The 27453-nt window shown below is 52.3% G+C and overlaps 6 protein-coding genes across 6 annotated transcripts; 2 read left to right on the top strand and 4 right to left on the bottom strand.

Annotated features, from left to right (window-relative positions):
* Positions 1-385: 385 nt before the first annotated feature.
* PG994_006645 (quinone oxidoreductase 2) lies at positions 386-1384 on the bottom strand (the record flags this gene model as incomplete). Its single annotated transcript, XM_066858054.1, has 1 exon — positions 386-1384. The coding sequence occupies one exon, from the start codon at positions 1382-1384 to the stop codon at positions 386-388; it is 999 nt and encodes a 332-aa protein (XP_066717323.1).
* A 2488-nt stretch (positions 1385-3872) lies between these two features.
* PG994_006646 (glycoside hydrolase family 93) lies at positions 3873-5346 on the top strand (the record flags this gene model as incomplete). Its single annotated transcript, XM_066858055.1, has 2 exons — positions 3873-4462; positions 4575-5346. The coding sequence occupies 2 exons, from the start codon at positions 3873-3875 to the stop codon at positions 5344-5346; spliced, it is 1362 nt and encodes a 453-aa protein (XP_066717324.1).
* A 2306-nt stretch (positions 5347-7652) lies between these two features.
* On the bottom strand, positions 7653-8696 carry PG994_006647 (uncharacterized protein; the record flags this gene model as incomplete). Its single annotated transcript, XM_066858056.1, has 3 exons — positions 7653-7728; positions 7829-8067; positions 8130-8696. 3 exons carry the CDS (start codon positions 8694-8696, stop codon positions 7653-7655), a joined length of 882 nt encoding a protein of 293 aa, XP_066717325.1.
* Positions 8697-20623: 11927 nt separating this feature from the next.
* PG994_006648 (uncharacterized protein) lies at positions 20624-22279 on the bottom strand (the record flags this gene model as incomplete). Its single annotated transcript, XM_066858057.1, has 5 exons — positions 20624-21012; positions 21045-21091; positions 21146-21407; positions 21446-22162; positions 22225-22279. 5 exons carry the CDS (start codon positions 22277-22279, stop codon positions 20624-20626), a joined length of 1470 nt encoding a protein of 489 aa, XP_066717326.1.
* Positions 22280-23412: 1133 nt separating this feature from the next.
* On the bottom strand, positions 23413-23741 carry PG994_006649 (uncharacterized protein; the record flags this gene model as incomplete). The annotated part of the gene is made up of 2 exons (XM_066858058.1): positions 23413-23597; positions 23717-23741. 2 exons carry the CDS (start codon positions 23739-23741, stop codon positions 23413-23415), a joined length of 210 nt encoding a protein of 69 aa, XP_066717327.1.
* Positions 23742-26703: 2962 nt separating this feature from the next.
* PG994_006650 (uncharacterized protein) lies at positions 26704-27432 on the top strand (the record flags this gene model as incomplete). Its single annotated transcript, XM_066858059.1, has 1 exon — positions 26704-27432. One exon carries the CDS (start codon positions 26704-26706, stop codon positions 27430-27432), a length of 729 nt encoding a protein of 242 aa, XP_066717328.1.
* Positions 27433-27453: the final 21 nt, after the last annotated feature.

The raw sequence follows: 27453 nt of genomic DNA on the forward strand, positions 1-27453 counted from the left end.
GCCGACATATCAGTAAATAATGATAGCTTAACTCGAGGCTTTACTTGGTACAGTACGGTAATGGAAATGGCTGGAACCCCCCTTATATATATCTCGGTGTGGAGCATAAAGCCCCTATATCCATTGCAGGTATGTCAAAGGTCACGGTACATGTGCTGTAGACATATGAACGCTTGCTCAAGTACATTACATCAACAGTATGAGATGAGGGCTCGATAGCCTTTCTTCGGGTTGAAATGTTTTTGTGTGTCATCCATTGAACTGGTCTATCTATTCTATCATCCAAACGCCAAACGGCCAAATAAGGAAGTGGTGGCAGGTCTTGCTTGCTCTGCTCCCAACCACCACTGCCACCGCCAAATCCCCTCCTCCTCCTCAATATCCTTCATTCCCGGCAGTGGTTCGCGACGTGGTCGCAGTCGGACGTGTCCGCGGCCACGGGAAAGTTCGCCTTGTACTTCATCAGCGTCTCGCGGAAGCGCAGGGGCCGGCGCCCCGTCAGGCGCTCGACGACGTCCGACGTCTCGAGCATGTAGCCCCGGGCGACCATCTCGCCGCAGCAGAGCAGATCCTCCATGCAGAGCTTCATGGGCAGCCCCGAGAAGTCGCCGGTGGCGGCGTCTTCGGGCAGGCCCCGGTCGGCCCACCACCGCCGCAGCTCGGCGTCGGGCATGTCGATGAACTCGCACTGGTAGCCCGTCTGGTCGCAGATCCAGTCCATGATCTGGCCGTCCGTAACCGCCTCGGGGCCCGTCACGTGGTACACTTTATTGGGCTGCCCGCGGCCCAGCAGCAGCGCCGCCAGCACGCGGCCGCAGTCGTCGCGCGCCACGTAGGCCGCGCGCACGTGGTGCGTGTTGTTGAGCCACGAGTCGCCGCAGAAGGGCCAGGAGGGCACGAACAGCTCGGCGATGTTGTCCTGGTACAGGTAGTTGCGCTGGATGTTGTACTCGAGCCCGGACGCCTTGATCAGCTTCTCGATGCGGGCGTGGTCGCGCGGCAGGAAGGGCAGGTCCTCCTCCTTCTCGACCTCCAGGCCCGCGCCCACGAACGAGGTGTAGCAGAGGCGGCGCACGCCGCACTGCTGGGCGGCCTCGATGACGCGCGCCGCCTGCTTGGGGCGGTCGCCAAAGGCCCAGGTCGACACCATGGACACGGCGTCGGCGCCCTGGAAGACGGCGAGGAGGCTGGCCGTGTCGTCGTAGCTGGCCCCGGCGACCTCGATCCCCTTGGCCTGCCACGCCTCCAGGCTCTCCTTGGGGATGTTGCTGAGCTTGTAGGCTGTGAAGACGAGCTTGTCTTCGGGCTTGGCAATCTCGGCGGCAAAGGCGGCGGCGGCGCTGCCGAGCTTGCCGTCCGCTCCCGTCAGGACGTATTTAGGCATTTCCTGCTTGACTCAATGGCGGGATTGCCGTGGTAGATAGAGGGGGTGTTGATGTCTAGTGTATATGCTTGGAATATGTGAAGAGTGAAGTCTGGACATCCAGTGATAGCTGAGACCGCCCATGGCCGGCATCCCAACAACTTTTATAGCAGTGTATTTGCCTCATGGTGCGTATGCTGTCATGCGGCTGGTCTTCAGGTCCCTCCTTGGTTAGCGATATTCATGGTGTGATGCGTGTTGGTAGCAGCTAGAATATCCTCATCAGCCCACGTATCCTGAAATGGCGTGTTGCCGCATGCAGGAAAAGCCCACCGTGCATTGGCCAATCGTAGCCGGTTCCAGTGGTCGGCACTCGCCGCAAAGACCCCTGGGCACCCGACGGCAGATCATCAGTCAGTCAATCGGTTGTTGTCCATTGATTTGCATCGATCGGATCCGAAGCATAACTTGTTGCACCCTCTCTCACCTCCCACCTTCCACTCAATCACAGATCAAATCCCGTGTTATGGAGATGACTTGACGATGGTTTTCGCCCGTCGGGAATAAAAGGCCGAGGACTTACTTTTACTTCGGTCGAATTCACACAAGACGCCGATCTGGATGAATCATACGATGTTTTTCTCCACCTCGCACGGCCAGATGGAACAATGAGCGTCGACGTATTTTGCACTGGCGACGGGCGTTGCCTCCGACCAGTACACTTCCAAACAACCGCAGATGCCTTCTCTGCGATTGGCCCTTCGTGATTTCCCGGAGCCCTCTGCGGCAAAACCCTCCACCCCAGCCATGGTAATCATTCTAGAATTTCAGCTCCGAGCAGTATCTCCGAGGCAAGCTAAAGCTGCAGGGCCAACTGTCAAATTCAGATAAGATCTCAGGAACATCCTGCCGAGGGTAACACTCACTCCACGACGGGTAGGGGCAGCGGTATTTGGGGCTTAAACCGATCTCCGAGTATGGCTGCGAGACTCAGGTCCACCCCCATCCGGCATCCATCTCGGCTATCCAAGACGTGGAGGGTGAATGGCTGGACTCCTGCTTGGGAGAGCCATCTTCAGTCATTTCAGCATTCTGAAGTTATGCATCGTCCTTGATCTTGGTTATGTGTTGGCCACAAGATAGGTCGGCCAAGAAGACGGCGGGTACCGCCAGATGCCGAGCCACCCCGACGCTCTCCGGCCTCGAGGCTAACAGAGCGCCTGTGAAGGGACTTGAGGACACCCAGGATTCTAGAAGCATCGGGACACATTGGAAGGACACGCCGTAGATGCCCTCCGCATGTGTGCAATCCCAAGGCCGCTGTTCGTCTCTATGTTGGATACGACGTCAAAGTCGGGTGCGCTGCAACACGGCGACAATGGCTCAAGGGAGTAAGTCTATGCGTTGGGGGAGGGGGTGGGGGGGGGGGGGGGCAGAAAGCCTGGGGACGGATGCGTCAGCTCGGCGCATCGCAGATTCTACTGGTTTGTAAATACCAGGAGTCTGGGGCGCCACCGCCGAAAGGAACCAAGTGGTGCATTTGGAGTCGTGCCCAAGACCCCAACTCGGTGGAGAGCGTCCAGCACACATACACACACACACATACAGCTCTTTGGGTCACAAGATGCTGGGCTCTCAGTGGCCTGCCGCTTTGAGAGGTTGTCAAGACAGGGACTGGGGTTACTCCGCTCTCCCCCATAGTCTACCGCCGTGCCTTGCATCGTCACATGTCACCTTGGATTTCGGAGCTTCAACCCCATATAGTTTTTGAAGTTTGTGGGAATTTGACGGCTAACCAAGTGGTGACGTCGCATGCCACGAGGTACACATGACTGATAAATGCCAGCCAAGGTGTGTCCAGGGCAATACTATCATATCGGGAGAGCCCCGGTATCCACCGAACAGGCTATGTGCGTGCAAACTCCCCCACACTCGCTTTTTCTTTCCCCCTTCCCCGCAAATTATTTTATCCCGATACCAATACCGGACTATATATAGAGGAGCACCAATCAGAGGCCCCCACCCCTGCCCAAAGGTATGTCCCGGACCGTTTCGGGCCAAGGGTCCTGACAAGAGACTCGAATCAGGTTTTTGTGGTCACGACCTGCCCCGTGCCAGCCAAAGCCGTGATTGAAGTAGGGTCTGCGTAGCATTCATCGCGGCGACTAGTCATAGCCCAGGTGGGTATTTCATGCCTTGGTTGCATCAAAAGAAATGATGCTGTTTCGTTCGCCCTGTTTCGTTTTAGACGATGGCAGATTAGATGCCCAAACGCTCGGCCGAACCCTGCCTTGGAAAGGGCCGGAAGGTGAAATGCCGGGGTCCAAGAAAGAGAAAACAAAAGTGTTACATATATAGGGGAGGCGCCGTAGACCCCTTGACGTATGAAACAGGTTCGGTCGGCTTGCTATGTAGTTACTGCTCACATTCATTTTCATCCCAACTCTTCACGCTCCCTTCTTTGGACCGTCCGTCCGTCCCCCTTCTCTAAACCACGCCTTCCCCGATGATGCAGATCTGCCGGGCCGCAGTCTTCGGACTGCTCAGCTCCGCGTTGTCGCAGGCGCAGGCGCTGGCCGCGCCGCCGCCCACCTCAGCAGGACTCCTCGCGGAGCGCGCCACGACGACGACGCTGTCGGACGTGACCATCTTCTCGCCGCCCTCCAACGCCGGCTGGGTCGACCCGCGCGTGCTGTACGCGCGCGCCGTGGCCCTCAATGCTTCCGGCAGCAACGGCACGCTGCTCGCGACCTGGGAGAACTACTCGCCCGAGCCGCCGCTCGTGCACTTCCCCATATACCGGTCGACGGACAAGGGCAAGTCCTGGACCCCGGTCGGCGAGGTGCAAGACACGCAGAACGGCTGGGGCATGCGCTACCAGCCGACCCTGTTCGAGCTGCCGCAGGCCGTCGGCGACTTCCCGGCCGGCACCGTCCTGGCCGCCGGCAACAGCATCCCGACCGACCTGAGCAAAACCAAGATCGACGTCTACGCCAGCACCGACGGCGGCGCTACCTGGACTTTCGTCAGCAGCGTCGCGAGCGGCGGCGAGGCGCGGCCGAGCAACGGGCTCACGCCCGTCTGGGAGCCGATGTTAATGTGAGTATAGTATATGCTTCGTTCGCCCTTCCACTTCTCCTGTGTATCTTCTTCCCCACAGACCGCGCACACACGCATGAGATACTCCCAACTGACCTCTTGCAATGAATAGGGTCTTCAACAACCAGCTCGTCTGCTACTACTCGGACCAGCGCGACACCAAGTACGGCCAAAAGCTGGTGCATCAAACCACCACCGACCTGCGCACCTGGAGCGACATTGTCGACGACGTCCGCGACGACGCCAACTACGCCGCCCGCCCCGGCATGCCCGCCGTCGCCCCCTCCCCGACGGCCGCTACATCTACGCCTACGAGCAGTGCGGCACCGACGGCTGCCACATCCACTACCGGCTCCCCACGAACCCCGTGGACGGCGTCCTGTCCGGCGCAGTCCTTCAGCCTCCAGTCCACCAAAGGCACGCGCCCCACCAGCTCGCCCTACGTCGTCGTCTGGAACAACGACACCATCGTGCTGAGCGCCGGGTCCGGCTCGCAGCTCTTCGTGAACCGCCAGCTCGGCGACCCGGCCGCCTGGGTCGAGTACGCGACCCCCCAGCCGGGCGCCTACTCGCGCGGCCTCGCGCTGCTGGGCCCCGCGGACCCGGACGCGCTGCTCCTCGTCGGCGCGGGCGGGCTGCCGCCGAGCACGACGAACCGGGTCAGCGTCAGCGTCATCGACTTGCGGGCCACCCTGGCGATGTCTGGTGGGGCCGCCAAAGATGACAATAATAGTAATACTAGTAATAACAATGGCGGCGGTAGCCAAGCGGTTCCGCTCTCCTTCCAGGGGCAAGGGCAGGGGCAGGCGGCGAGCAATGGCGCGGCCGTGAGCAGTGGTGCGGTACGGCGGCGCAGTCGGCCTCTTTGGAGGAGGCACCACTAACTAGCTGGCTAGATGCTTATCGGCCACCATTTGGCTGCCACGTTCCGGCGCAGACGCCAATGACGGTGGAATGAGAAGGAAATGGATGATAACCCGACTTCGCTTCTATGCATTCTTCCCTATTTTATAATGTGAAAACACAATCCAAACGTGTAACTGAATAATGATATACTGACTACTATTCCGATAGTAGCGAGCATCATATTGCACCGGGGTGCGGCGTTCTCTCCGTCCCGTCTCTCCTGGAATGTTCACTTAATAGTGTATTATTAATGTCGCTTGACGTGAAGGCAAGACCTTGGGTTCTCTTAAGACGTAAGCGACGTTAGCTTCAATACGGCTATTGTCATCATCGGCCCTTCACACTCTACTCCAAATATACGTTAGTATGTGTACATTGGTGGTCTCCCCCAGCATGTCTTGGTTCGCTTGGGGCCGAGTCAAGCATGTTGGCTCCCCAGGCGTCGATAACGGAATAATTTCTAATAACCTTGGTCGTAGAGCATGGAGGAAACAGTGAATGCAGACTGTTGAATGCAGCAAAATCTCACATTTCTAACGGAGTCATTGGCTATTACCAGCCTTAAGACCATCTGAATAGACAGGGTAGGAACGTACGTCACGCAAAATGTATAAGATGAATCAAGGCTGATAGTAGTTTGGGATACTTTTATATTTTTTTATATTTAGGGTTGCCGTTGTAACTAGACTCAATTCCGGTCACCCTTGGTCCATAGTGCAAGGACAATCAATCAACAGGCCAAGGCACCGGAGGCGAGATGAATGAGTAGTCGCCACAACGTCCGGGACAGTGTTGACTTGTTCTTGTGAGTCCCCTTTGTTGTCTCATTGTATCCTCTGTTGATCTCGTACCAATTTTGTGTCCCATGGACCCACATCCTCCAGCCATCCCAACCAACTACCGATTTAATGATACCATCTTCTTCTTCTCAAATCCGTCGTGCCAATCGTAAAAACATCTGAAAAGTGCCTTTCTACTAGGCATAAATCATAGGGGGGAGAGATAAAGAAATGAAAGCAAGACAGCCTCGCATTAACCCCCATCAGGCGACCCGAAATCCAAGACCCCCTTTTTCTAAAGTGTCTGAACCAGAAAACTCTAAGAACGATATGCTGCTAATTTGACAGCTAGGACGTGAGGTTGGTATACTCTCGGGAAGAGCCTCTTTCCACAAGCATGCCGTGACGACAACACGCATGCAGACCAGCCTAAGCTGAGTCGTTCCAGCGCACGCCAAATAAACCCCAATAAAACAATCCGTAAACGAAAGAAGGGCAAGATGCCCGATGCCCCCATCTTGAGTAGCCCCATAGCATGTAGCGAGGCCCGAGTATGGAAGCCTGTACAAGCATCTTGTGTGCTGTGTCGACAGTGGGAATGCACGGAAACCCTTCTTCCAGAGTTTCTCGAGTGCCAGCAAGTCCCCTGTTGTTGTGACAGCTCCATATAACACCCGCCCGCAGCAAAATGACTCGATACCACCTCCTTCGATGCATCAGAAAGAAAAGGAATCAGTGGGCAGTCGGACCATGGTCATATACCATGTCATTTGTTTTAAACGCCTCAATGAATCCTCAGTTTTACCAGCCGGCCCGTATAAAATGCGTAATAAAAAACAAAAAGCCGGAATCTATGGGGATGATGAACGCCGAACCGTGAATTACCGAAACCGATCAACACCATTAGACAATTATCGATAGGAAAAAGTCGTGAAAAAAAAACAAAGCAAACCTGCCCGAACGCCGCAAAGGGTTCGGGGGGTCGCGAGGGGAGAGCAGCGCGTAGACAATCGTATTAGCCTGACCAAGCTGATTGGGGCTGGCTCGGCATTGTTTCGACGTCGATCGTCACGGGGTGCGCGAAATCCAAGAAGAAAAACGTAATGCAGTGTCCAGAAGTAGGTATGTCGAGTTCATTTCGACCCTTTCGTCATGACATCGAAATGTGTTGGGTATCTGAAGAGCAAATGTATATCCCTAAATGTGCCGTAGAAGATGTCCAAGTGGACTGTTTTGCAATACTGTAGGCCGAAAGCTTGCCGAAGGTTCCGAATCGAAGCCCCAGGGGAGCTTTACGCATCTGCTCGCCAGTCGTTCATGCACCAGATCCCCCGTCGTATTAGAACGTCGGTGGGTATTCCCAGACTTAGTTGGATCAGGGCATAATCCCGTAATCTTCTTTGATGGAGGCACCAAGTTTTCGCAGCGCGTATTTAAGCCAGGAAGGAAACCAATAACATCACCCATGATCGTCATCGTTCTCCGAATATCGGATCTTATGTTATTCAACCCACAACAGGCTGGCCATAGGGATTGTGGTGGAAGTAGTGGGCCGGCTTCTGGAGGGACGCCATGCATTGGCTGCAATTGCAGTCAGCGACGCTAGAATCCCAAGCACCATGGCCACCGTAGTGTCCGAAGAATGGTTGCTGATAATGGGATGCTCGGTTGCCAAAGGCACCGTGATGAGAAGACATGTTTGACGCAGGGGTAGTTGCGATTGTGCGTGTATCCCGACGAAACAGCGGAGCCAAACCAGTCGTTGTAGCGCGAGTTGAGCGATGCGGCCGAGTTAAGGTACTTCGGTGTACCGTAACCAGAGTCGGGGGGTGTCAGAGGATCAGTAGGCCAAGTGTTCTGATACTGGCCTTGCCAGGAGTTCTCGCGAGGACGGAACTTGTTGCGGGATTGTTGCAAACGCTCGAATTCGTTCGTCTCCTCCGATGACCAGCCTTCGTAGCCAATCGAGTGGTTGCGAATACGGGGATCCGGGCGCATAGATGTGACCAATGGGACGAGTCGCTCGCGAGCAGCGACTTGAGACAGATGGTGATGAGCCATTTGCTCTCTCTCCTTCGTTTCCCGCCATCCTTCCAGTTGCTCAACCACGCATTGTAGTCGCCGCTCTCATCGAGATTAACGTACAATGACCAGTGCATATGAACAAGCCACTCAGTCTCCATTCGGTTGAGCTCTTGGACCGGGATCCCGCTCACCTCAGACCACGAGCGGTTTTGGAAGGTGTTGTCATCAAGAAACTTACTGCCCAGTAACAAGGACACAGTAAGCAGACGCCAAACCTCGCCTTCGTTTGTCTTGAAGGTGCGGCCGAGATGCTTAAGAGTGTTGACCCTCTTGGCAAGGTAGTTCATACCAAGCAGGATTGTCGTGCTTGGCAAGCGTGTTGACGTAAGGATCTGGGAAACAAATTTGCGGAAGGCGACTGTGACCGGTGTCTCTGGCAGGACGACTCTCATTGCCATCTCGGCCACATACTCCGCCATAATTTCAACCTCATAATCGAGGACGGCACACACACCACCAGGCATCATGGCGGTTGGATAAGACTCCGTCAAAGATCTTACGAGGACCTTTGTCGGAGCGGAGGCGTTCTGCTTCGAGCGCCTGGAACAGTGGAATTGGGCAGCTAATTAGGAGTTGGCTGCGTGACCAGGGCTGAAGAGAGGCTGGCTGTCGTAGGGGATTCAGCGGTTAGTGGAAATCTATTGATTGCCTCCAGCCATATGTTGTTTTTTCGTGTACGAATGTCGCGAAAACAAGAAAGGAAACGGTATATCGATGTTTAGATATAGATTCGGATGCAGAGATTGGGCAGCAGGTGCAATGCTCCTGGTGTCGACTTGATCTCCCAAGCAAGGACTGCGTTGATAGTACAATCGAGTATTCAAGTCGCCCTGTGCTAGGAGGATGTGTCTCGTAAGTCGAGGTTGCCGAAATCGTAGGATCCGAGTAACGTTGTTCGTAAAGGAATATTCAAGTCAGACAGCTAAGTCGACCGGAAGTGTTCGTTATATCGGTGCAAGAAGCACGATATTAACAGCAGAAGTAGGGTAATTCCGAGGAAAACTCTAAAGCACTGAAGTCATTGTTCCCGGATTAGTATGCTATTGTCCGTACAGGTGCAGCACAAAGCAAGCGAATGAAACAAATGTAGGAATGACAGGCACAATTGTCTGTGTGTCAGAATTGTCAAGAACCGGACGACAATAGAATGTCGGAGACCAAGGGAAAAAAGTCAAATCCAGAAGACACAGAAGAGTATACACCTCTGGGCCGTAGCGATACAGATGGGGCAGAAAGAGTTTGTCAACGACGCGGCGTTGTCAAACCAATAAGCTACCAACTGACCCCAGTGGGAAGATTGAACGATGGGGAAGAAAAGAAAATTTTCCGACAAGTTCGCAATCCGAGGTAAAGGCTAATGACAATGGAGGAAGCTGCATGAGTCGTAGGTGACTTTTCCTGTGACCAGGATGCGACACCAACTATCAAAACAGTCGGGAAATGAGAAGATGCGTGTCGTGTCGTAGGCGGTCCGGGGGTGCTTGTGTGTGGCAGACTAGTCGGACCACTGGACGAACAATTTCGAATGTTTGTGTATGTAGTGGGGACGTCCAAACTCGAATTCGACAGGCAAACCAGCGCAAAAGAAGAGGCAGTGCAGGCAAACTTTTTGAAAGGCGAATAGAATATGCTCAGTCAATACGATAAAAAGGAAATCAAGGCTCACCTGGTGAAGTGGTAGAAGCTGACAATGAAGTCCTGCTACCACACAAACACACACACACACACACACAACCGTAACGACCTCGGAAGGTAGAGGGCGAATGTTCGTTCGAATGATTCGTAGGGGTTGACTCTTTTCGGTTCTGTCGTCCTTCCAAAGAGCCCTCCCAGTCGAGAAAGGCAACGTTGGTGGATGAGGAGCAAGCAGAAGAAAGAGAAAGCAGGTCGCTTTTCCCACACTCCGGGAGTTCAGTCGAAGAGAGGAGAGAGGAGCGGATTGGTCCGTCCTCAGGTCCTCAGCACAGGCGTCTCTGCACAGCAACCGGCTGAGCGAGCGAGCGAGCCGAATAAGACAGACTGGGCTGAGCCGAGCGTTTGGCTTGCTTGGGTAGCGCTTTTTCGTCTTTGGTCTCTTGTGCCGAGGGTGGTCGATCGAAGGCGGATCGTAAAGAAAACCTGAATCCAGACGCCGGTTACCCTCAATGAATCAGTTCTTCAATTGAGGTCCTTTGCCAGCTTGAAATGACCAGTCGCGGATTTCGAGGTAGAGGGAGGTGATGGGGAGTGGGAGAGGGAGAGCCGGATGTGAGAGACTGGGGTGGGAGGGATTCGAGGAAGAGTACTTTTTGAGACTGCTGCTGCTTGGGTGCTTGGGTTGGTGGTGGATGGAGCCACTAACCTACAGACTACAGGAACTGGAGCCCAGCACTCTCTGATGACTGGCGCTGCTAGGCGGGTGGGATGGACAGTCAGTGAGTGACGGAGAGGTGGAGGAATGACCAGGTGAGATGCAAAATCCAAACCAAACCCCAATCTGGACCACTTGCTTGCTCCTGAGCTCAGTGGGGACAAGGGTTTTGGACGGACCAGTAACGGTACAGGAAATCGTGGAGGGTCAGGGGTGGGTACAGTCCAAAACCCATTGGAGTAAGAAGCAAGGGCCGTGATGCGGGTACTCGAGTAGGTAAGTACTACTCTACTTCTTCAATATGCCTAGTTAAAAGAAAATCGACTACATCCGATGAGCAAAGCATGTAGTGACCAACGTTCGATGATGATTTCTTCTTCTCCTTCTTCCCGTGCTCGAACTGTTAGTCTCTGTCTACCTATGTACATGCCTTACATCAATGTAAGTACGGGATCTCTGACTCGTACCCTTAGATATAAGTACATTACGTATGAGAACACAACCACTTCGCGCGCATAGAAATGTGAAGTGGTCGAACCGGTTAGGCCCAGTACGTGTGCAGCCGAATCTACTAACCTCCATACAAGTACAATTCATCATGGTCGTCAGGGAAGGACCTCACGTACTCGGCTCACTGCAGAAAGCCCTGCGCGCACTGGCCCGAGTCGGCTCTGTGTCCCTGGTGTGTGGTGTCTGCTTGCAAATGGTGCTGGTCTGGGTGGGGAGGTACACGCGAGGTGTATCAATTCCAATCCATTCTCCAGGTCCACTTCTGAAAGGCGTTTATTTCTCTGCCAGAACTGCGCCATGGGAGTCCATGCTTGTCCCGGCACCCTGTCACTTTTCGATGGGGTATGACCTTGGATGTGCATGGAAAACGGATCTAACGAAAACGGAACATGCCCAAAAGCAAGCAAGATCTGAAGCGTTGCACGGGAAGGCTGGGCATCGAGGTCCAAAAGAAAAAGTCGCGCAAAAAAACCCCGAGGCCCGTTGAGCCAGGTCCCATTTTGATACGAGATGATGGCAAGAATTCTTGGAACGGCCTGGTCGATCAATCTGATTGCGTCGTTTCGTATGTTGCAGATATCTGTGCAATGGTATGCGAGTGGTTTGGTAGCCGGTCTCACCCCCCATGTCTGAACTGAAAGTTTTCCGCAGTCCAATGAAGCAAACCCCAATCTGGCTGCTTAGATGATATGGCAATAATAAGGTAGACAGGCATCACGATTCGATCAGCCATCGAGTGTACGATTATTAGTGGTTGCGTAATAAACGAACACAGCTTATTACTGAGAGTGTAGGTGTGTGTGTGTGTGTACTCCGTACGGATAGACTTACTCATTTGACGATCATGGACGGTTTGGGATGGCCTTCTGGGATGGTCTCACCGACTCAACGGTTACGAAGTAGCGTGGCCCTAATAGCGTTCATGCCCATGCGGCATAGACTATTTGAAGTTCTGGCCAGGGCTTCTCCGTTTCTTTCGTTTTTTTCTTGCATTTCGAGCCATGGGCCACTGGACCCTGAAGATTTCATGCTTATTAGCTGTTGCCCGGAGCACCAAGGCCGAACTACATACTACCTGGAGGCAGGCTGGCAGGCTAGAGGCGCGGTCCACCCCGAAAGCAGCAGACAACCGAGACGCGTCGTTGGAGGAAATTACTCGGCCAAATCCAGTTCTGCCAAACGGGAACCATTCATCGTGGCTACAGACGTGTAGAATCTCCTCTGCTTCGCCTCCGTTCTCCGTTTCCTCACCTCTGAGTCGATTTGAGTAGGGCAAGTGGAGGCGTGTGCACTGTATGTTGAGTCTATCTATCCTCAACCGGTGGGGGTGGTTTCTGATAGCTCACATAGAGTTCAGAGGAGCAGCAGCAGCAGAGTCTCCTCGTCTCACATGAGCTCTGTACTTCTCACTGGCGACCAAACGTAAAACGTGGGCTTCAACAATACCAGCTGGGTGAACCGTTGCCGCTTGTACAATCCATTTTTGCAATACGGCTTGGGTGAATGCGAAGCTAATCCCGGCACTGGAATAATATGTAATATCCGTAACATCCAGGGCATGGGCATTGCTTTATTAATCCTCCCTCCCCATCTAACCTAAGCAAGCCCTAGGCTGTTTTGGAGTTGATGATCGCCCCCGAGAATTGACTGATCCAATTCAATATCTTTGATTGTTTGTGCTGACACGTTTGGGGAAGAGGGAAACGGTGGTCTGGTACCAAGGTTTACTTGGGGGAGTAGGTGAATTACCGTTTTCTCGTTCAAGATTCCGGATTGGAACTCGGCAAGCACGGATGAACTTCATATTTGTTCCATGACACCAAACACAGGCCAGGGTCCAGGCAACTTCGGCAAATCATGGGAGACAACACACCCTGGACAGCGGAAAAGGCCCTACCATGCGTGCTGTGGTGGTCGGCTGCTCGTTCACGTGAAAAGACCTTTCTGCCCTGTCAAGGCTTCCAGCATTGGGCTTGTGCGTGTGTGCCAACTGCTTGTCAATGTGTAAATGCGCCACCTGTGCAAACATGAACCCCATCATGAGCTCGGGGCTTGGATGCCTGCTCGAAACACGGGGCTCGTCTTGCCAAGTCGATCGAGAAAGTGCCGCTGGCGCCAGGGCCGACAATGGAGAGCTTGAGGGACCTTACCGGCTCCGTGAATGAACATGTATCCAATCAATCACACGGGCTTTTCCTTAGGGTACTCTTCAGCCTAAGTGCCTAGACTACATTACGGCCTGGCACAGCTGACATCACCAGTGGGAAAGTATGTAGTGTCGAGTGTGCATCACGAACGGATTAGACAGACCGCACTCAAAAAGGGCTGGGGTGGGTAACACCAGTGGCAAAGAGGACTGGACTGGGGCCTGACACCTGAAGTTCTGCTGATGGCTGAGTGTTCGCAGTTCGTCAGCGGCACTGAAGTCTGGTGTGTTCAGCGGAGTCCCCAGGCCCTCCTCCCCTTCCTGCTTCCTGCAGATTCATTGGCCCGTGAGCCCTACCACGAGCACACCCGGAGATCCGGGAAAACTCAAGAATGATTCGCATGGCTACATCATCATCGCAATACGCGAGGAGTCAGATGTGACACCTCTTCAGGTGAAGCTGGTCCAGAATCTGGGCATTAAAGTAAGTACGTATTTACATGTTGGCTGTGATGCCTACAGCCATGGTGGTCACAGGTTACCAACGATCGCTTTTCATATCCCCGATGATGTCGAGAAATTACGAGGTTGAAGAATTGCGGTGGAGTCGGTCTTCCAAGATTCCGTTCAAAACGGGCAACGGGAGCTGGAATCATCTCTGTGCTCTGTCGACGTTTCATCTGCGCCACCCAAGGAGTAGGATTGCCAGCTGCAGCCGCAAAAGTAGCATCAGACGAACAAACCAACAGGGACAAGGACAGGCATGCCTAATACCACATCTTATGTGAGCCCAGTCCAATGGCAACCAAGCAGATTATTCCCTTCGCCTTCGGCGGCCAGGGCGAAAGAGCCAAGAGGCATCATCTTCCCTTCCATGTTCCCCCTTTTTCTACCCTACATGTACTGTACTACAGTACAACGTAATCTTGGGTGCTCTTGTGATCTGATTGGCGATCCCCAGAAGAGAAGCTTGAGAAGCCTTCTCGAATCCCGTCAAAGATAGTAGGATGCTACAGAATATTACTCACCTCAGCTTCTCCTTTGCCCAACGCATCATGCAACCATTGGGAATCCTTAATCTGATGCGTGCGTCATAACAGAGACACTTCTTATGTCCGCACCCTGTCAGGCTCCTGCTTCCTTCTTGGGCTTGTTCCGGCAGCAGCACCGAGCACAGGCACGGCGCCAGCAGCCCATGGAACGAAACGCACGCATCAACCAGCGACCAAGCGACCGTCACATTTCTCCAAATTGCCCGGAATTTGTTACTATGAATAAAACCAGACTATGAATCCGTCGCGGCCATCCATCTGGACCCCTACTTCGCTGGTTCCGCGCCTCGATTCAGGGCCATCCAAGGTTTTTTTTTTTTAGGGACAAGGAATCCGATAGCGCGCGAGGTCGCGTGTAAGCTGCCAGATTAGTTTCCCATGTGCATTTCATTATTGTATTTTATTTCATTTCCTGCATCAGCAGCATGGAAGTACCGTCACGATCGCTGATCCTAGTACCCGACCCAATTGCTTCGAGACCCAAGTCGCCTCTCGACCTTCGACTTTCAAGTAAGACTGAGGAAATACCCCCACCAATCATGCAGCTTCGACTTCTTGAACTGGAGAGAATGGCCAATGGTCGTCGACCAATCCGCCTGTCCTGATTCTCAAGCATCACGTTCCCCCACCCGTCACGATGAATTTTCAAGATATGTAGTAGTGCTTCCTGCCTGCCTGCCTGCCTGCCTGCCTGCCTGCCTGCCTGCCTGCCTGCCTGCCTCTTTCCCCCTCAAGCCCTCTCCGCCTCGGCGCTAATGGTTGGAAATTTTCTCGAGCTACCCATGCAGGCGTGCAGAAAGGGGGCCAGACTGACTCTATTCAGGGCACTCCGAGGCCATCGGTCCCTCATAGTGCTCCTCTCTGATGTTTTTCCGGGATCGGCCTCATTCCAAAGAGGAGCCCCGGGCTTTTTAGCCAGTGCAGCCAGCCTCTTCCAGACACAAGAAAGTACAAGCTCCTGCTACCAGGAAGAGGTTTCCATCTACCACTACCACCTCCGCCTTTTCGGGGGCTCATCAGAGAAAAAGTCTTCCAACCCCTCCTCCTGATCAATGCATGCACCTACTGTATGTACGCAACAATAGCTCCTAAGGCGGGCAGGTGCGTGGTTTCCCCTCACTCGTTATGTGTCATTGTTTGGAAATAGCATAGCCCTCCATCCGTCATGGGGTAGCCGCGGCTCGAAGACTGCTAGCATCGCAATCTACGCGTACATTTTGCGCGTACATACTGCCACACCGCCAGCGACGGAGCGAGCAGCGAGCGGCTTTTTGCTTGATGCCTTGGAGATCACGAGACTTGATACGTTACCTTTCGGTTTGCCGCCCTCGTTGCCTCTGACTGGCACCATGTCACCATAGCACACAACCCCCCACTGCCTCTGCAGCAGCTTGCAGCAGCAACCAGGGCATCAGATGGGGTATCTGCACCAGTAACGAGCAGGCTTTTCTCTTGGTCACTACTATTCCGCGTCCTGGTGCGCTTAGGTCCGCCTTGTCCACGTTCACACGACGACGAATGATTACCAACCAACCCTACTGGGAAAAAGAGGCTTGCATGCAACCATACTGTTCTGCCAATAGCTCGGAATGGCCCTCGAACTTTATCACCGTACCGGCAAGTTCACAGTCAGACTTGGCAAAGGAAGTCATAACTCAGTTCGACAACCACTCTGTCCGAAGTAAGGAATCTCTTGGCGTCTGGTTCTGGCCAACCCTGTAGGAAATGCCCGTGACATTTAAGCAAAGAACTGGTTGAAACCTCCATGTGATATGCACGATGATGATGCTGAGATGTACAGGCGGCCTGGTAAGCCACCACGTGTTTGAGAATGATCCGGGCAAAGCAATATAGCGATTCTGGTTTTCTATCCGATACGACCGGATCTTGTTCGTAAAAGAGTTCTGAGAACGTACCAGTGCAGCCGGCCATACTAGGCCGAATGCGTGGTAGTAGGTAACTCGAACAACAAAGACACATGCATGTATCCTCGGCCCTAAAGTCTACCTATGGCCTAGAACTTCCACATCGGGGTCTGTCTGCTCTCGGCAAGTTGCGGCTGTTCTACTGGACAACAAAGAAAATTTGAGACATCACGACCCCTTCTGAATTTCTTGTGGGTGCCATCCCCCCCCCCCTACCCCCTGAGCGAATAAACCGGTCAACCTGAATTGACGTCACGTATTAAACTGATATCACTTATACACTTGATCTTTTCACACGAACTAACCACAACGCGACTATAAAAAATTCGTTAAAATGCTCATAAATAAAGCGCTCAATTCTGATAATTTTCATGTATAATATAGCCTTGAATGTGCACGTATCGATTGAATACGATAATTACTAGTATCGTGCTGACGGTTGCTTGACGGTTGACGACGGTTGGTGGTGCTGTGCGCACTGACCGTTTTATTTCCCTCACCCTCTTGGTGCTGGGGTGAACAACGAAATACGTACTATTGGGTATGCCCAATTCCGGTCTATTGCCTAATAGACCACCTTACTTAATTAATCATTCCATCAGGCTTTGATTAAAACAGCGATGGGCGACAAGGGCATCCATTTCATTCCCGGTTGGGACTTGCTATTCTTGTTCGTCTTTCAATGGTCGTGGCGTACGGTCATTGAACCTCCGACTTGCCCATCTTACAGTACCGTCTCATTCAGATAGATCTCCCAATTTGGGTCAAAGACCCCCATTCCAGGCCGCGGTCTCGCTCATCGTACATGGAGCATCGAAAGTGAGTCGTGCACCGCCGGGGGAACGGGCTAATACGCAGATCGGGATAGGATCGGCGTGCACCCTGCTGCTCTCTTCCGCCTGCCATTTATAGCTTCCCCCGGATCCGTCTCCCCGTTCCCTGTGTGTCTTATGTGCTCGTCACTAAACAATTGCCACTCGTATCAAGGCTGGTAACTTTTTACAGTAGAAGCCTCCCCTCCCGCTCCCACTACTCACTCCACCCACTGTACGCCGCCACCTATGTACAGGATTACTGCGAAGCTGCTTTCTTGACTGGACTTTTTGTAGTCAGGAACCACTTTTCATTCTTTTTCTAGAATTGGGGAGATCCTTCTGATGAGTTGCTTATGGGCATATGATGCGATTACTTTACTAATGTTCGTCATCAAGAGGATCGATCACCCGTACATTAGAGCAGGAAAGAGACATGCGGTGGTGATAGTAATAAGTCACTCGCCACTCCGTAAGCCGCTACAGCTCTCATCAACTTCTGCCTAGTGACTGTACGGCTTCGACCCCGGTTCAGACACTTGACGTATGTAGTAGCTAACCTAGCAGCACCCTTTGTCTGCGAAAAGATCAACATGAACGAACTTGCGGGAGCTCCCTAGCCCCCCTCCCCCCATATTTGGCCGTTGATTCAAACACAGAACCCCACACGCGTCCGATGATGCAATGGTGCCCCGAGTGTGCATCTCCGATGTTGCCTATCCTTACGCAGCTTGGGTTCTGACTCTCTCGCACGTAGGTCTATCAATGTACCACATGTACTCACTTGCTCTCAATGGCCCGCCAACCAACCAACCAATAGAGACACGGACTCTTTTTGCCCTCTTGTAGTAATGAATAACACCCTTCCTTCTTTGGTCCTTCTAGCGCTGGCTAGCTGCTTGCTGTGGCTGGCCTGTATGTATGTAAAGGACGTAAGCAAGCTCACACATGAAGCTATGGTGGATGACGCAGCTACGTACATTTTGCATACAGTAAGATGCCTGCCCACATGTACACTATAGTCATCAAAGTCTCACACGTGTGACTCAAATAACATCTCTCGGCTCTTTGAAATGATACACGAAACGACGAAGGAGCAGGCGAGACGAGGAGACGCTGACTGCATAGGACGACGTGAGCTCCGAGCCAATTAGAATACGGACAGACCACGTGCGCAAACCCCGGCTTATATGACGGGCTGCGTATGCACTTTGTACTCGGGAATTGGATTGCACCGACAATTGGGCAAAATGGGAGGCTCAAGGGTGACAGATCAGAGTGCATTAGTTCCCGACTCGGGCATTCTGACGTATGTGAAGCTATTCACAGGTAGTGTCGACTCTTTGCTCGTGTGTCACGTAAAATCTAGATATGAATTAAATGCCCTCGTGATGCTCTTGGATCTCTCTCTACTTATCTAAATCGATATACGGCGAAAAGGCATCGTACAAATGCGCCTCCGTCTTCTTGATATCCCTCCGCTGATTTCAGAAGCTGTGAGTGTGACATTATCACATTGTAGTATATCGTCTACCTAAAGAAATGGGTACCAGCTGAGCCCCATATGTCGATTGATGATACATGAACTGGCAAAACCTAACGTGAAATTCTATCTGATTCACATTGGACATCTTTCAGACTGCAGGCAGCAGGCGCTGTGGAGACAGTGGGAGACCGATGAAGGCTGCTGCTACTGCAGTGCTGAACCGTAACCAGGGAAGCGCATCATTCAAAAAGCAATGGAAGTCTAGGTTGCTTGTAGGCATCGCGGTGGCCAACCAATTTCCCGGCCACGTCTAACTTTTCATCAAAATGATGACCCTTAGTGACGGTCGTTAACAAAAGTGATGATGCTTGATTAATACACAACTGACAAAGCTGTGCATCATCTTTTACCGGGCCAGGGAGAATAGATCAAGGGATATTACTAGCTGCGTAAACCAGATAAATTCCTTTCGCGATTTGCTATTACTCGTTCTACTCAACCTAAGGCCAGTGAGCAGTCCATACATGAGGACCTGTATATATACATGAGGTGACGAAGTAATTAAATGCAACATATCCCATTTCTGTATCGGCTAGCCCCTAAGATACGGTCAATTTCGAATAATTACTGTAGTAATAAGTTGTGTCGATCTTCTGGCCAGCTCCTATTGTCAGGAGGATGTTGTCAACCGGCATTCGCAGGCACGCTGACCTCACTCAAGTCACGATGATACCCATGACATGAAGTCGAGTGCAGACTCTATGACAACCGTCCTGTGGCGAGCTTTGCGAGGGTAGAACCCTGGCTGGCGGGACTGTCTTTGCGTCATTGCCATTTTTCCTTCATGGTCAATGATACTCTATATACGTCTTGATACAGACGTTGCTATATCGGGCTGCTCATGGACACCCTTGTCATCCTATCTGGTCGCATGTCGGTTCCCTACCTTACCTTATTGCAATAAGTCTGAAGTCGTATGGAGGTCGGCAAAAGAACTGCTTGGAGGAGGGAAGCTGTCGTAGAACTGACCTGCAATATCCTAGGAGAGCAGCAGCAACTAGAATAGGGGCACGGGAATGGGAAAACTCTTCACACTACTAAAGTGGGCTAAGGTGATTCTCATTCTATTAGCTTTAACAATACATAAAATAAGATAAAACACTGAATTGGAGGTTTGTGAAGCATATTAGACAATTTTTGGAAAACGCCCCTCTCTAGCTTGTCGTCCGTCTTAAAGTCCACCCACGGAGCTTCAGTGGATCTTTATCTCGAGAGATTCTGGGTCAAACTCTCGAGATGAAACGAATGCCTTATCGCAGCGGTGAGAGAGGCGAGACTAGCCAAACAGTCGGCATACGTAGCTTACTTGCGAGACTGAAAAGTGGCTTACTTGTTCGCCATAGCAGGAGAGGACTGGCCCATGGAAGCATCGAGATAAGAGACGAAGCATGATGTTGTCAGCAAAATAAGACGAGGGCAGTGTGGTAGTCCCCATTAAGCAAGCACAAGTCTTTGGGCTCATGATATTACGGACCTACACAGTTGCGTCGGTATTGTTTAAAGCCGTCCATCTTCTCGACGTAGTAGAGACCAAGGGGACGTGGAATCGGAATTCCTGACGAATGGGACCGTAATCATAACTCACGACACCAAATGACACTGTTGGAGGTCTCCAAGCAATTACAGCAGCTGAATAAGTTCCCGTTCGGTTATCATTTGAAAAACAGGCTCTTTATTCATGAACATTAACTGGTGTCTATCTAGTATCTTTCTCGAGCTGCCACCGCATTCACTCTTCTTACATTAGCACACGGCAATACAAAGAGCACTCTCGCGATGCCAGCGATGCATGCTGCAGAATATGAACGCAAGAGCATCGTACGAGGATAACAAGTGGGATATAAGAAAGCAAGGAAAGCAGACCAAAACCCCTAGGCACGCGGTACATTGCGGCCTATAACGCCTCAGACGCCAGCTGATGGTGATCGTTCATTCACCCTTCCCCCCGATTTGTGATGTTACATTACAGATGTCCAATCCTCAAGTCTATCGGTTCAAGGAATGCTGTCTGCCGGCGCATACATCATGCTCACCATCGTATGTAAAGCACCTACGATTTACTGAAAGGCACGATGGCGGCATCGATGATCGGAGGTCGGCGGTGCGTGGTCTCGCTCTCTGGACCCCAGTGGTTCTTCCATTCATCCTCTCTGCCCACTGCCTCGTCGAAAGCCTTTCTGCACTCGGGAGGCAGCAGATCCTTGATATCAGTAGATATGGAGCCAAGGCCCTGGAAATCCTTCAAGAAAGGAGGGACCTCGCGCTGCTCGTAGACCGCAGACGATACGCCACCAGGGGGGATCTCCATAATTGTATCAACAACCTTGAAGTTCCGAGGAATCTTGGGGTCCAGTGGGGCGAAGAAATCACTTTCTGTCGGGGCCGAGGAGTCTGCGACTTGCAGTATCCGGGCCCGTGTGGGCTGCATGCTCGCAGGAACTGCACGGTGTTGGTGTGGATATCGTAGACACCTTTGTTGTTATGGCGCCGGATAGCACCAATCTCGGCATTGAATTGACTAAAACAACGTTAGCGTACTGGAGAAACACGGGGTATTGCTTTGTTAACTTACGCTGCAGCGCGAGCATGTTCAAGTTGCCAGTTCGAATCAGTCACCGTGACCCGCTTCTTCTTGAATTCGGGCTTGCCGCTTTGTGCCGGGACTGAAGGCACCCCCGAATGGTACACGGCACTAGCACCGTGCCACGCAACGTACTGGTTCTTGTTGTACTCCTCACCGGGAACGAACCGATCATTCGGATCTGCAATTTCCCCCTCCACGGCTCCCTCGGCCCGGCGCGCGGCAACCTCGTAGTCGTCGTTGATCCTGCGCCCTCCAACCACGATCAAAGCACCGAATTCGCGAAAAGACGGAGCGGGCCGTCACGATTCCTTATGGCGCGGCCCTTGTATGAGTGCGGGATAATATCTCGCTCAATCATGTCGCGTTTCTCTTCTTCATCCACAATGATCTTGTAAAGTCGCTTGTGTTTCGTGAAGAAGAGATACGAGTCGCGAAAACCAACGCATCGGGCAGGTTCGGTGGACAACATGTACAGTCGGTCACTGCGACCATGAACCGTGAAGGTTCGACAACGATACTCGCGGCCGCCCAGCAGATGACCATTCTTGTCGACCTTGGTTTCTCCCTCGGGGTCTTCTGGTAGGACGACCTCGTCATCCACAATGTTGGCCATGGTACCTTCCTTGTCGATGGTCTGCTGAGTAGGCTGGTAAGACTGGCCCTTGCGACCACCCCTGCCTCTCCAGCCGCCCCGTCCTCGGCGACGTGGAGTTTCGTTGGGATCGCGGTTCGGGGGTTCGATGGGGAGTGTATCCCAGTCAGGCGGGCGGTTCTTAGGTGGCCGGCCTAACCGTCGTCTTCGAATGACTGGCTGAGGCGGAGGAGTGGGAGACTTGGCAGAGGCTTCCGCTTCGGATTCCGGCTCCTGATTGTCTTCATCGGGTTCCGCAGCAGAGTCGTCACCATTCTCCTCAGGTTCGGGTTGGACTTCAGCATCGGAAGCGTCGCCTTCGACATCGCGCATGGGCTCATCCTCAATCTCGTCGAACGTCTTGGGGGTGCTCTCTATAGCAAGACAGGGCAGTCAGAAGGGAGTGCGCATCCACATGTAAGAAGGATGGACTTACCCATTTTCTCGGCAGCGCGCCGAGCGGCGGCGCGACCTGATCGACGGCCGGGCATGCTGGGTGTTTGGAGCAAGCAAAGTGTTGCGATAATGGTGTTGCGTCCAATTAGGTTGCGCGGCGAGAGTCGCGACAATCGCTCAGGAAAAGGGGTGTCGATGCACTTCACGAGACTTGCTCCTTGGTACCTATCCAATGATGGATAAGGTCGATTTTTTTGGTGTCGTTCAAACGCAATGCGGCAACGCGGCTTGAAATCGCGACGCAACAGTTGCGAGTGTGGAAGGTGTGGCTGGATTGACTGCATTGGATGCATGGCAATGCTTCAACTTCAAAAGAAAAGCCCCCACTCCAGCTCAGATACGGCCCCGCATTATTCCGCGCCATCGACCTCAGGGTTGGTCAGCCACAAGGTACCTAGGTACACCAGGCAGGAACCTTGTTGAAGATGGACGAGAAGGTTGTTTTTCAAGTTCATCATGCGCAGTAGCACTTCATGATTATATATAACTCAGGTACATCGAAGCTGAGCATTGAGAACTCTACCTGCTTCCTCCGCACCCAAGAGCTAACATCTCCAGGTTCGAAGAAACTCCGAATGCCTTGCGAATCGTGACTATGCGCATCCATGTAGAGTCGTCTTGCTACTGTTGGTATATTACACCAGCCATGGTTCTCTACCATAGGTAAGACTCTGTCATTGTTCTCTTCTTTCATTTATTTCGTATTGAAGTGATCCTGGATATCATAATTGCTGCGACATGCTACATTCGACTACGATTTCTACGCGAAACTTGTATTGTGACGTAAGTTACATAACGTACTAACTCACTCAAGATGACACCCGTGGACCCCCACGAGTACTTGGCGCTCTTATCTCGATGTAGAATATAACATGAAGAAAATGCCCGTAATGAAAAACCCGTCATTTGTGAGTATCGCCCTACGCTCTATGTCTAGCCTATCAGAATGTCCTAAAAAGTCATCTCTTCCAGTGCTCAGTAACGATGCTTGCACATCGTTCGAGCGCCTACTTGGCCCCTTTAGATATCCGGACCCAGAAGAGCGCGACAAGCCTAGATATGCCGTTGAGGACTTTCATGTGTGCCTAACCCCGGCGCGCCATGTATGGAGAAAAGGCAAGGAGTGCTGCACTCTTCACCGGGAATGCTATAAGCTCTACATGCAGCATCACTTGACGTCCGACAACCTTGATCGGCTGGGGACCGCGGCCTGCTGGAGGAACATCTGGAGCAAGAACACGCCCATTTCGTGATAGAATCGTCCCCGCCTCGCATTACGCAGGATACCCTCGAGCTCATTTGCTGGGATTTGGGTGCCCAGCACGTCCAGCAATGGACCTCGCTCCACCCGAACTGTTCTTTATGATCCAGTTCTTTTACCAGGGCGCGCCGCTTGGAGATGCCGCTTTCTCATCTTACTGCATGGCAGCGAGGCGGCGAGGAAGCGTCCGAAGCGGCGGGTTCAGTCTTACGCATTCGAACCGACGATTTCGGCATCTCCCACTTTGAGAGAGTGCCCCACAAGCCGCAAGTTACCGGCCAGACCAAATGGAAGAATATCGCTTGGAGATTTACCACTTCCAGGGAGGCCGAAGGGTTTTCGGTGCAATTCAAGGTATGGGAAGAGAGAGAGAGATGCCACTGTTCACGACCACTCTCCAGGATACACACCCTGATAACCCTGACATAGAACCATATTGCTTGGCTGAGGGTGCTTCACTAGGTCTCTACGCCTAGGATATGCGATACTTCGGCCTATACAGACAAATCCCGGTCCTTCGGCGCTTACTCGTGGGCGTTGGACCCGAGCGAGACGAATCACGACCCTGCGCACATCCTGTGGAAGCTGGACCCGGATGCACCGGATCTGAATCTGGAGCCCCCGCTCCCCGGAGGCCGGGATCCAGAATCACCTACGACGTCTTCGCTGTGCACCATCTACTGGAAAGCCAGAAGAGGATTTGGTGGAGCCTGGATGGGACACCAAGCCTCTCGGGAAGCGACTGGACTTTTTATGGACGTACATAGCACTCACCTTCTACTCCGTAAATGGATAACATACATAAAATGGGACCACTGGAATGGATTCCAACACTGTTAAAATTTATGGGTGAAAGTAAAAGGAATAAATTGCCACCTTTTCATAATTGAGTAGGCGAACATCTTTCTCACTTACTGAGTATTTTCAATATACACGGAACGGACTGTTTGCAAGAGCAGAAAGGGGGCAAACAAAAAAGAGAAGATGCTCAGTATGAGGCTTGAACTCATGGCCTTCGCATTACTTAGTATATTCGTGAGAGAATATTAGTACGACGCTCTAACCAACTGAGCTAACCGAGCTTCTGTTTTGATCCGGTCGTTGACGACCAGTCGGTGTGTTGGTTGTTGAAAGAATGGCTGCTTATGGGCATCCATGTACCATATTTGATTGTGAAGATGCAATTGTGGACCCCGGGCAATAACTAAAAGCATCGCTCGCAGACCCCTTGATTAAGGGCTTGAATTTGAACATCTTGAACTGGACATGATTTATTACGCTATCTAGACTGGAAGAAACCTGTCATCGGTCCAAGAGCCCCTTGAGAATAATGGCTTTGCGCAGCTATGAACGTTGATCCCAGTTGCCGTGCAGGCCGCCCGGGGAAGCCGCCCCTATCTGCGATCGAGAAGAAGTATCTGATCAATTAACTCAGGATCGATCACTTTCGTTAACTGGATCGTCACTGAAGTTTTCCGCCTAAGAATTGAATGAGTATCCCAGCAGAAGAAGTCTAACCTATTCGCAAAACCAGCGGCTGACAAGCCCATCTTCCCTCTCTTCAGCCAACGCAAGACAACTCCTGCCAGTGGGGGAGAGCAAGGCCACAAGAATCGATATTGATGACATAGCTTTCACAATACGAGGGCGATTTTTTTTTGCCTTGTTTACGTCCATGCTGAGTGCTGGGAAGAGGAACCATCTCCGTTACCAATTGTGTTTTGAACGAACGGCCCACGCAATGTTTATGGCGTATGCAGGTACACAATCCCATTTGCTCTTGTCTTTTCTTTTTTTGGCCTTTTCGAGACAAGCCAAACGGTTCTAGTGCACTATGGAAGTTGCTGAAGAACAACAATTTCGATACTGCTTGCGGGTAATTCGAGCAAGTCACCCCGAGCAGCCTGAGTGAACAATCCAAGACATCTCCCAGGAACATGTAATTGGGGATCAAATCAGTACTCAAACCCCTTCGTTTATTAATACCTATTATGTGTCTTGAATATCCATGTAAACGTTGCTGATGCCTCTGTTCACGGGAGATTAGGTCAATCCCCCACTAGCTCTGTTATTCTTCTGGCAGTCTGGGGACGCGACAGGAAAAAGCACATCCTGCTTTCAGTCATGCCGGCCTACCACACCATATCAGCACAATTGACACTATGGCTAAGATGGTACTGCACGACTGCATGTATTCAGTCCGTGGCCTGACTATCAGTTTGCTGCTCAGTATGGGCGGGCAGGCAGTTGAGAAGTAGGAAGGGCCTGGCCAGAAGACTTCAGTCACCCTGAGGCGAATGTTGACCGACGCAGTGAAGACAACAATAAGTTACTCGGAAGAGAAGCGAGACGGTCAAGAAACCGAGCCTTCAGCCACGCACTCATCGCACAGAGCTGTCTTGAAGCTGTCTCCATTCAGCCCGTCACCATCGCTACGAAGTTCTCTGAGTTGTGGCATCGCCACTGACTCTCTTATGGGCCAATGTCTCGTTCCGGGGAAGGAAATTTCCGACTGCAGTTTCATGGCATCTTTGAGAACTCGCAGGAGAAGGGGGGCCAAGGCAGTTGGTAATTCAATTGCACGGTCCCTAGAAATCGCGTGTCCCAATTGGGGGCACTCTACGGAGTACATCAAAGCAAAATGCCGATCTCTTCTTGATGCCGACGCATGTCTCGACAGTTTCGAGAACCATTTCCTCGGCCATGTAGGAAGCTAGAGAGAGAGAGAGAGAGAGAGAGAAGTGCGATGGTTTGGGTCACAAAACCTTCAAGTGTAGTATTCAGAGACAGGGCCCCTGCGAACCGCCCCCTGTGAAATGAGGGCACATAGGCCAATAAGGCGAAGCTTCAATAATTGAATAACTGTAATGGGACCATGGCCCCATTTCGATCAGATGAAGCTCGATAGTTCCAAGATGTGGTCGGCAGTGGCTCACAAGGTCAGATATCGTACTGAACCATGAGAAGTCTGGCAGTAAGTAGGGAGGTATACCGTCCAGAATGGCATGCTATCACTCCTGTATATAATATGGTATCTTCACCCTGAGAACTGCTTCTTTTCTTTCCTATCCTCATCAGCATCACCAAGCAATTAATCATCCCCATCAATCATTAATTACACCACCACCCCTTCACTCTCTTTAACAAGACGCACATTCGTTTGATCACCCAAACCCCTAATATCAACCACCAAGCAAGATGTACTCCCTCATTCTGAACACCGTCTTCATCGCCGCCGCCATCGCAGCCCCGGCCCCCAATAACGACAAGGATGACAGCAACTCCGACTCCGTCGTCTTCGTCCCGCCCACCCTGGCCTACTGCCACGACGCCAAGTGCGGCGCCACCGGCGGCGCCAGCGTCATGAAGCCCGGCGAGTGCATGCCCGCCAAGACCGGCTCCTCGTGGGGCGGCTTCGGCACCGGCGCCGGCCTCGGCCTCGACGGCAGCGTGAGCTGGAAGCGCACCAGCGACGACGACGACAAGGACGACAAGAAGAAGTGCAAGAAGGAGAAGAAGAAGGACAAGGAGAACAAGAACAAGAACGACAAGCGTCACAGCGACGATGACGACGACGAGGAGTGCGAGGAGGTTGTGGTCGTGGAGCCAGAGGCCCCCGTCTACGGCTACCCCAGCAGCAGCGCAAGCTACAAGCGCAACAGCGATGATGATGACAAGGAGGACAAGAAGAAGTCCAAGAAGTGCAAGAACGATAAGAAGCACAAGAACGATAAGAACGACAAGCGGAGCAGCCATGATGACGATGACGAGGAGTGCGAAGAGGAGGAGGTCGAGGAGTCCCAGTACGTCGTCGTCGCCTACCCCAGCGTTGGCAACGAGCAGCAGAACTGCCCCAGTAGGTTTACACCACCCGCCCGTTCCCCCTCCCCTCTCTTCTTTACCGAAGAAAGCTTCGAGCTAATATGATCCTTTTCACTCCCTACCAGT

Source organism: Apiospora phragmitis (genome assembly GCF_038363925.1).
Source record: "Apiospora phragmitis strain CBS 135458 chromosome Unknown utg000006l:1.0-5683423.0:1.0-5690449.0, whole genome shotgun sequence".
Lineage (NCBI taxonomy): Eukaryota > Fungi > Ascomycota > Sordariomycetes > Amphisphaeriales > Apiosporaceae > Apiospora > Apiospora phragmitis.